Genomic DNA, 10,058 nt, shown 5'->3' with positions numbered 1-10,058 from the left:
TACTTGGGAGGTGAGCATGTCGGGGGGAAAGCCCACCGATTTCTCTTGGGTCTGTGAGATTTTCCACACTAGAGAACCCAGAAGGCCTTTCGTCAGTGGTGGGATCTGGAACAGGCAGGAGAAACTTAAGCAAAGTAAATGAACCATTTGTAACAGGGAAGGGGAGGGGTCCGTGGATCATTCACTCCTGCCAAAACAGGAAAAATGCTTCAAACGTAAAAGGGACGAGACCTCTGAGACCTGTATGCTCAGTTACTGATTACCTGGGCAGCCAGCCTGGGCAGCTGTTGAAAGGTGGCCCGGGGGGTGGGAGGGAATGGGGGAAAGCAAGTTGAAGCAGGGGCAGCCAAGAAAACAACAGTTCTTACCCCCTGAACTTGTCCCTTGTACAGAGTAAGAAAAACTGAGCCAAACATAGTGTATCTCCCATCCCTGCTTTAGTTCTCAACCTACGCCCTGGACAGAGGTGGGCTTCAAAAATTTTAGCAAGAGGTTCTCTACCCAGTTGCTGGGTGGGTGTGGCCATGGTGGGCGTGGCCTAGGGCTCCTGAGGCTTTCCTCGAGCTCCGTGAGGAGGAAAACGGCCTCCCCAGGCTCCGGAGGCCCACTGGAGGCTGGAAATGGTATCGCCCCTAAGATCTATTCTAGCCCAATCAATCCCACATATGCAGATCTCAACCGAATGGTTGTCCTGAGATTGTGGCACACCAACTCTTCAGATGCACAGATCTCTTCTCCACCTTGGAGTATCCTGGTCGAAAATACACCTCCCTGGGGCACAGCTGTGTATATACAAAGAGTGTGCATGCGTTCTTTCCAAAGGAGTGTGTGCGACGGCATGACTTCGCTTGCCTCCTCTTGTTTACATAAAGAAAAAAAGACTCCGGGTCTTAGACTTTGGAGGGCACACCTGTCCTTATAGGCACACCTGGTCATAATAGGAGAGGGCATCACTGTGGCATAATGAGAGCTAAGCAAATAGTGATCTTTCTGGGCCAGGTACCCAGAGCAACAGTCTCTCAAGGTGACACTCTTTCTGTCAGTACTGAAGCCTCTGGTGGGGGTAAGTCAGCTCTGGCTCTGTGACTTGAGAAGAATAGGAGATGTTTTGAAAAGCAGGATTGGAGTTCTAATGAGCCCTTTTTATCAGGCCAGGGGAGACAGAGAGAACAATTTTGGATTCCAGTAGTGTTGCTGGTGTGAACATATAGTAGACTTACAAATCTCCATCCTTCTCCTCCCCCTCCTCCTCCTCCTCCTCCCCTTCCCCTTCCTCCTCCTCCTCCTATTCCCCATGAAGTGAGAATGTGTTGGGTCACAAAATGTCTGCAAGAAAACCACCAAACTCAGAGATTACCAAGGACCCCACAGTCCTCTTCTCCTCTTGCTCCTCCACTTCACTCCCCTTCCTCTTCCACTCCCTTCCAGCACTGATGAGATTCCTAGTTGGATCATGAAACATCTACAAGAAAACAGCCAAAGCTCAGAGAGGACCAAGGACCCCATAGGCGGCCTCCTTCTCCTTCTCCCCCTCCTCCTCCTCCTCCTCCTCCTCCTTTTCCATGGACATGGAACATATGTGCGGCATCATAACGTGAATGCCATGACTTAATACTGAAGTGAGTTTTGGGGACACAATGATATACAATGATCATGTAATAACATGATAATGTGTTTGTACAGGTATGTGTATGGGTCACATATTGTTTTGGAAGTGGCATCATTTGCTACCTATCCCTCTGAGTGTGAACTGCATGTACGTCCTAAAATTACATTCGGTATACTTGGACATTAATATATTTAAAGTTTGAAAAGTCTCTAGCTTCGCAGTCTTCCTGTTGTAATGATCTGAAGCATTCACATTGTCTCGTTCCAGGGACCAGCTGCCACTTCAAAGGCCCAGACATATTCTGAGGTGATCATCATATCAACGTATCTTGCAATAAATAACTTTTATCAGATATTTTCTTTCTTAAAGATATGACCTCACCCCTCTAGAAAATGGTAAGTGATGAATTGTTAAGGAAGGTCAGGGGGGAAAAAAGAGAGAATTATATTTTATTTACAATTATAATTACACCCTACCTGGGGTATAATTAGATGGGGCAAGACTTATTTTAATTCCACAACATCCCTGCAAGGTAGATTAGCCTAATTGGGAATGGCTGACTCCAAATCAACCATGGAATCCTAAGGTCAACCTGGATCTTCTTCACAGTCCCACGTCAAAGCCTTCTCCATTTCACCACGCTGGCTCTCCTAGAAAACTCTCTGGACCATAAGGTGGCTTTCTAATGTGGATTTAAGGCGTGCTGTGGGCTCAGCATATTTGGATCAAATCTCAATTTTTAATTTGGTCGTAACTATTTTGGATGCTGTGCCATTGCTTGTTCCCTTAAGTGTGACTCTAGAGAGGATAGAAAGTCAAGCTGAGGTTCTTAACTTGGAGAAAAGCTTGCGTGGAGAAGGAAGAAAGAAAGGAAGGAAGGAAGGAAGGAAGGAAGGAAGGAAGGAAGGAAGGAAAGAAGAAAGAAAGAAAGAAAGAAAGAAAGAAAGAAAGAAAGAAAGAAAGAAAGAAAGAAAGAAAGAAAAGAGAAAGAAAGGAAGGAAGATTGAGAAAGAGAGAGAGAGAAAGAAAGAAAAGAAAGAAAAAGAGGAAGGGAGGGAGGGAGGGAGGGAGGGAGGGAGGAAGGAAGGAAGGAAGGAAGGAAGGAAGGAAGGAAGGAAGGAAGGAAGGAAGGAAGGAAGGAGGTTCAAAATAATCAAAATGACAGTTGTGACCCTGAAATCAAAGTTATCAGACCTGTCAAAAAATGTGATGGATCTTCCATCTTGCCTTTTTTTGTCCCCCCTGCAGATGCCTCAGAAGAAATAGGAGAAGAAGTTAGGTCTGCTTCTTGGTGGGGAAATGTTTCTTCTTCTTTTTCTTCTTCCGTTCAGTTTCAGCTATACAGAAACCACTCAATGCTCACCAGCGACAGCAGCGACACCTCCAGCTATGGCCTGAGCAACACCATGGAGAGCTCCAAGAACATCCTCTACTCCACGGGCAGTCTGCCTCACACCTTGGATGACCTGCTGGCTGGCATGAAGGTGCCACAGAAAGAAGCCCGCCAGCCTCTACCAGCTCGCTCGAAGTGCAGCACCAAGAACGAAAACGTCCTCATCAATTTGGACGTAAGCGATGGAGAGACCAGCATCTCGGACAGCGGATCAGATTCCCCTGTGTATGTGCAGTTGCCGCCAGAGCCCGTCATCCAGGAGCACACGGTCAGCACCATCAATGCTAAGGTGAGCTTCTTGCGCACGAATGAACAAACTTCGCCATTCATGTGCAGCAAAACCGGATTTCTGTTAACGGGCTTACTTCTCCTTAGTAGAAATTGTTCCTCCTCTATTTGTTGAGCAATCCACCACAGCTTGTTTCTCATGTACCATCAAGCCCTAAGCAGGGGTGGGCTGCTGCGGGTTTGCAGGGGTTCGGGAGAACCTCTAGCTAAGATTCTGTGCAGTTCAGAGAACCCCCAAATCCTACTCCTGGCTGGCCCCTCCCCCGCCCTGCCTCTCCCAGAAGTCCCCACGCGGTCCGTTTTGGATGCAGGTAGGTGCAGGGTGCTCATGGAGGCTTGGGGATGGCGAAAAACAGGCCTACCGGAAGTTTGGAAAGGCCAGAAACGGGCCAGCTTCCGGCCTCCAGAGGGCCTCTGGAGTCTGGGGAGACCATTTTCGCCCTCCCAGAGGCTCAAGGAAAGCCTCTGGTGCCTGGGGAGGTTGAAAAATGGACGTACCGGAAGTACCGAAGTCCAGAAACGGGCCCATTTCCGGCCTCCGGAGGGCCTCAGGAACCTGGAAGAGGCCATTTTTGTCCTCCCGGAGGCTCGAAGAAAGCCTCCAGAGCCTGGGGAGGGTGAAAACCCCACACCCCCACCGTGGTGCAGGAGGCCGAGTAGGCCACACCCCCATGGCCACGTTCACCCAGCAACCAGGCAGAGAACCGATTGCTAAAAATTTTCAATCCCACCCCTGATGTTAACCCAACTTTCTTGGGAAGCAATTGTATTTGCAGACAAGTCGATCCCTGCTTGTGAGTTCCAGTACAAATTGTCAAGTTGTCTCCCCTATGCAGGTCTCTTGGGCCGGCCCGCAAAACGGTGAGTTGATATCCTTCTATGAGCTGCAACTGCAGGAGGCTAAGCTAGAAGGCCAAGGGAAAGATATCCACTGGTTCTGCTCACAGACAGAAGAGAACTTGGAAAACCTGACTCCTGGCACTGCATACGTGATCCGTGCCAGAGCTCTCAATGTGGCAGGCACGGGGAAATGGAGTCCACCTTACAGGGTATATACTGTTCTGGGGCTCGGTGAATATACTTGGTATAATGTTTGGTCTCTAAAAAGTCAGAAAAACACTCCCGAGAGCAAATCTGATGGATCAACCTAACGTTGTCTACTATTCAGATATGTTCCTCAAATACTTGGGACCAGGAAATGTACTTATCGTATTTCTAACTTGCCCTCCTTACTAGGATGTCAAGATAGTGTCTGTGATTCTCTCCCCAACTTTATTTCATACTCCAATAATTCCATGAGATACGTTAGGCCAGGGCTCAGCAACCCGCAGCTCTGGAGCCGCATGTGGCTCTTTCGTCCCTCTGCTGCGGCTCCCTGTTGCTCAAAATATGTGTCATAACCACCAATGTGCGACACCTGCCAGCACATGATTTATTGTGTTTTTTGACCCCTGGTAGGCCAATCATGGATAAATCCAAGAAAAGAAAAGTTTCAGAAGAAAACAGAATGTTTAATTCTATTCTATTCTATTCTATTCTATTCTATTCTATTCTATTCTATTCCATTCTATTCCATTCCATTCCATTCCATTCCATTCCATTCCATTCCATTCCATTCCATTCCATTCCATTCTTCCATTCCATTCCATTGTATTTTCTATTCTATTCTATTCTATTCTATTCTATTCTATTCTATTCTATTCTATTCTATTCTATTCTATTCTATTCTAATCCTATCCTATCCTATCCTATCCTATCCTATCCTATCCTATCCTATCCTATCCTATCCTATCCTGAGTGTTTAAGACTGTTGACCCCTGCGTTAGGCTAAGACATGATTGATCCAAATGATGACTGAGAAGTTTGTCCCTTCCCAGCCAGCTTAATACAATATTTCAAATTGTATTCAGTGACGGGGCTCACACATTACAATAAACCAGTGTTTCTCAACCTTGGATGCTTTAAGATGTGTGACCAACTTCAAGACTAGGGGATCCTTAGAGTTGAAGTCAACACATCATAAATGCCCAAAGTTGAGAAGCACTGCACTAAACCATGTGTGGTTAACAATACCTTACTGAATAAGCCACTGATTTGATCAATGTGCTAGGCCATGGGTTTCAACCCATTGGTATTGGCGTCAAACACATTCATTCAATGTGCAACGGGTTAAGGGGAAAATAGGCTTGGATGGATGCATGCTTGCATGGAATGGATGCATGCATGCATGGGATTAGAGTTGCATACTGCTGAATCCTCCAGAGCTCCTAGTATCTTACAAAAATGGAAAATAGGCAACTCCCCAAGCATTATGAGCCACAGTGGCTCAGTGGTTAGAGTGCAGTACTGCAGGCTACTTCTGCTGACTGCCGGCTGCCTGCAATTTGGCAGTTCAAATCTCACAAGGTGTTGTGACCTAGGCCCAAGTAGTTATTATGAGACACAATCAGTCCTAAACAAACATTTTATTAGAACAGCTGAGAATTACTTCATCCTCAGCTTAGTCCAAATTAAGTCCAAAACAAATTCTTCGTAAACAGTCCTTTGACCTTATCACCAACCTTTGTCTACTTTGGCACCCTGCCAAAGGCTTTTCTTGGCAAAAGTTCAGAAGCAAGAGGTGCTGACAAGAACAAATGTAGCAACGTTGCTTTCCTACAAAGATCCCAAGAGCCGTTGCTGCTCTTTTAAGCCTTCTGGGAGGGGCCAATCATCTCCTAGCCTTACTCCCGAGTCGTCCTCTTTGCTTTAGTTGCTCTTGCCTTCTGGCAGCTCTTCACATGCATACACTAGGAACAAGCTCCTCCTGTTCCTCTGCCTCTCTGCTATCCGCCTCTGGAGGCTCCGGAGTCTGTGCATCGCTCCCAGATGACCCTGGCCCCATCTCTGCCTCTGATGCAGAGCCCTCGTCCAGGCCTTCCCCTGACTCCAGGACTGGCCCATTGTACTCCCCAGCCTCTTCACTGTCCGACTCCGCTGCCAGCTCTGCAGGCTGCTGGCAGACCACAACACCAGGTTCAAGTTTGACTCAGGCTTCCATCTTTCCAAGGTCGGTAAAATGAGGACCCAGATTGTTGTTGGGGGCAATAGGCTGACTCTGTAAAACTGCTTATAAAGGGCTGTAAAGCAGTATATAAGTCTAAGTGCTATTGCTATTCCCATTGCAATATATGAGCCTTTATGTTTTTATTCTTCCTAAATTTAGAGAGGACACCACTTAAGCAAAATGGGCAGAATATGACAATAAACCTTTCATGTTGATTCTTGCAGTTTTGCACGATGCATCCAATCCCAGGCATGCCCCTGGATCCTTCTCCTGTTACTGTCACTGTACGAAGGCGTCGGAAATCCCAAAGGAAAACTATCTTTATTCCATCTCCCTAAGACTATCTACATTAGAGCAATAAAGGATGACATCTCTGATCTGCTCCAGGATCACTGTCCTTTTCCGTCTCTCTGTATGTTACTTGGAGTCTTGGCAAATCTGCACACAGCAACTGGGCAGAGAACCCCTTGCTAAATTTTTTGAAGCCCACCGCTGCCTATGATAGATATTTGATCCTTTTAACAGCAAGACTGAACCCCAATTTTGGTCCAAGTATTGCTTTTTTTTTCAATCACCAACTCCATTTTGACTTTTTAAATTCCTCCTGAACTCTGAACAGTGAACCCAAGTTTCCATTGATAGATGTAGATGTACATTATAGATTGTGGAGAGATACAGATTCATGTATAATGATAAAATCAGGGACAGAGAATGCATTTTGAGTCAAAGAAGCAAAAAATTTTTTAAAAAATCTTTTAATTGGTGGAGATCAGATTGTCTTTATTTATTTTTTAAAAAATGCATCATAACCCTGCAATTCCCTGAGTTGTACTGCTTACTACGGCTGTCGCTCTGGTTTACTCTGCGCTGTGCCATCTACTTAAGAGTCTGGAATGTGATCCAAAGAATATTAAGTTTGTTGTAATGGCTGTGGAGGGCCCTCTTGAATGGGCAATTCACCTACCCAGAGATGGGAGGCCCTTGAGAAAATGCCAAGGGATGAGAGAAAATAGTATCACAGCTTGGAAACTTGAAGATGTAGGGAGGGGAGAAAAGAAACAAGAAGTTTCTTACACTTCAGAGCTACTTAGCACCCGGGAGGCATTTCCACAATTACCAGGCCTTGTAATTAAAACAGGTTGCACAGAGTGCTTAATATTAACTAGCAATGCCCTTCCTGCGGCCAGGCTTTTTCCATCTAACATTATGTATTTGTCTCATTGCCGAGAAATAGGTCCAATTAACATTTGGCTAGGGAAATGCTAACCGTTCTCATGAGACGTCTCCACGGGCTGGCTGGCTGGGACAGGTCATAAAATAAGGCATGGCTGAATGAATGGAGGTCTGTAGAGCATAAGGATCTGCTACAAAGTGTGGTGACAAAATAATGGCATAATATGATAAGAGGAAGCCTTTTCCTGACCAATAATGGTGGGTGATATGTTTTAGATCTAACATATCTTGATTGTGGCTTGCTACCTTATATACCTTTTCATCCAAAATACTATTCTTCCTTCTTCTTCTTCTATTTTTTTTCCTCCAAAGAACAAAACCCAAACATAAACCCAGCTTAGTAAAGTGTGTACAAATATAGCTAGAGTGTTAATATGCAGTTATTTATTGAGTTTATGAAGTCATTTTATGGATTTTGAGGATTGCAAATTATGCGTGTTATTTTTAAAGACATTGTTTTGAAGCTTCATTTTCTTGACTCACAAGTATGCTTTGAGCAATTGCCACCAGATGGTGCCAGAAAACATCATTCTTCAAGATCTAAGATTTCTCGTTTGCGCTCTCTCTCTCTCTCTGAGAGAAAGAGAGGGAGAAGGGAGGGGGGAGGGAGGGAGGGAGGGAGGGAGGGAGAGAGAGAGAGAGAGAGAAGAAGGGAGAGAGGGAGAGGGAGAGGGGGGAGGGTGGATTTGTGAGTCTGGGAAACTGCCTGGACAAATCCCTGCAGTTTTCTTGCCAAGGTTTTTCAGAAGTGGTTTGCCATTGCCTCCTTCTTAGGGCTGAGAGAGGGCTGACTGGCCCACTCAAGCTGGCTTTGTGCCTAAGGCAAGACTACAATTCAGTATCCCGGTTCGTAGCTTGATGTCTTAACCATTACACCAAACTGGGTCTCTGAGACCAGCGGTGGGTTTCACATTATGTTACTACCGATTCGCCACATGTGCACACACTCACTTCGTGTGCATGCACAGCCGGTTTGCGTGCACAGCTGCCTTCCATGCATGCACCCAGCCTTCTATGCATGTGCTTTGCTCGGGTGCGCCTTCCGCTCATGCGCCCCGTCTCAAAAATGTGCCTAAATAGGCTGGCATAGAGCCGGGGCGGATGGGCCCACCAGCGATTTCTGCTACCAGTTCGGGCGAACCAGTCCAAACCAGCTGAATACCACCTCTGTCCGAGACCCATTTACCAAGGTTGTACAAAGCTGTAAGAGCAATTCTGTAGCCTATGAAAAGCATGATAGCAGACCTGACCCTTATAAAAAACCAGGAACCGATGGAAATTGACCCTCTCTTGCTAAAGAGGGGGTTAGACAGCCTATCCCATAGAGAGAGACAAAATATGGATTCTGCAAACAGGGCTTGCTCGTGCAGTTGCTCTAATTCTTTTGTGATGACTATCTCACTTTTCTTTAGTTTATTAATTAGAAGTTGTTGGATTCTAGTTATCTCCGAGACCGCCTGCTGCTACCGACAACCTCCCATCGACCCGTGCGCTCCCACAGAGAGGGCCTCCTCGGGGTGCCATCAGCCAAACAATGTAGGCTGATGACTCCCAGGGGGAGGGCCTTCTCTGTGGGGGCACCTACCCTATGGAACCAGCTGCCCCCAGAGATAAGGAGAATCCAAGACCTCGGTGCCTTCCGCCGTGCCCTTAAAACTTTCTTTTTTCAGCAAGCCGGGCTGGCTTAACATATTTTTAAATATTTTAATTGGTTTGTCATTTTAAACTGGGGCCAAATTAATATATAGTCTTTTAATTGTTTTTACTGTTTGTATTGTATGTTTTTTATCTGGTTGTACACCGCCCTGAGTCCCTCGGGAGAAGGTGCGGTATATAAATTTTAAATAAATAAATAAATAAATAAGAAAGAAAGAAAGAAAGAAAGAAAGAAAGAAAGAAAGAAAGAAAGAAAGAAAGAAAGAAAGAAGAAAGAAAGATAAATTCTTGCGAGTTTATTTATTTGGTTCCAGTACGGCCTCTTGACTGAATGCTAATTTTAGCAGAAAATAGAACCGACAATAAAATAGCGTTTTTTTCCTATCTAGAAACAGCCAACTTCTACAGAATCGGTGATGGTACTTTTGTCCTGAGCCCTACCCAAGATCTACAGAGCCAGCCCTGCCAGGTTCTATAACCGCTAATAATCGACTTCTATAGAGTCCGTAAAGGTACTTTATGCCCAGCCACCTTATTGATCTGTCTGAGCTGGAACCGCACTAGGCTACTACAAAAGCTCAAGAACAACCTAGCGATAGTAATTGGCAGCCCCCTCCTGAATTTTATTTTTGTGAATGGGTCTCACCCTCCCACATTAAAATGCTGATGATCCTCTGAAACAGAATAGGCTATGAATGCTTGGCTGGGTCAGAAACTGGTACTTATTCCCATTCTCTTTCTTTTTTTTATCAGTATGTGTGCCAGAGTTAAATGGGTGGTGCAGTGGGCTAGTCTCGCGCCTCAATCAGGAGGTTGTGAGTTCAATCCTAGGT

At 45.6% G+C, this 10,058-nt stretch overlaps 1 protein-coding gene across 2 annotated transcripts; it reads left to right on the top strand.

Moving 5' to 3' along the window:
- Positions 1 to 1,923: 1,923 nt before the first annotated feature.
- FNDC8 (fibronectin type III domain containing 8) lies at positions 1,924 to 9,831 on the top strand. Of its 2 annotated transcripts, XM_070950082.1 has the most exons (4): positions 1,924 to 2,004; positions 2,941 to 3,291; positions 4,127 to 4,339; positions 6,561 to 6,674. In XM_070950082.1, exons 1-4 carry the CDS (start codon positions 2,002 to 2,004, stop codon positions 6,672 to 6,674), a joined length of 681 nt encoding a protein of 226 aa, XP_070806183.1. In that variant the 5' UTR covers positions 1,924 to 2,001. The 2 variants fall into 2 exon arrangements, 1 of the variants encoding a protein (XP_070806183.1); XR_011600771.1 differs by lacking the exons at positions 1,924 to 2,004; positions 2,941 to 3,291; positions 6,561 to 6,674 and adding an exon at positions 9,615 to 9,831 and having other exon boundaries at positions 4,252 to 4,339.
- Positions 9,832 to 10,058: the final 227 nt, after the last annotated feature.

This window comes from Pituophis catenifer, unplaced genomic scaffold (assembly GCF_029215685.1).
Source record: "Pituophis catenifer annectens isolate HBS135680 unplaced genomic scaffold, rPitCat1.0.hap2 SCAF_9, whole genome shotgun sequence".
In the NCBI taxonomy this organism is placed as follows: Eukaryota; Metazoa; Chordata; class Lepidosauria; order Squamata; family Colubridae; genus Pituophis; species Pituophis catenifer.
Note: the sequence above shows the minus strand (reverse complement) of the source record. Positions and strands in the feature narration are given on the sequence as shown.

What these genes read in the sequence shown, in the direction of transcription:
- FNDC8 (XM_070950082.1), top strand. An exon ending in TCAGCACCATCAATGCTAAG is followed by an intron (nt 3,292 to 4,126) that starts GTGAGCTTCTTG and finishes TCCCCTATGCAG; the next exon opens with GTCTCTTGGGCCGGCCCGCA. An exon ending in AATGGAGTCCACCTTACAGG is followed by an intron (nt 4,340 to 6,560) that starts GTATATACTGTT and finishes TGATTCTTGCAG; the next exon opens with TTTTGCACGATGCATCCAAT.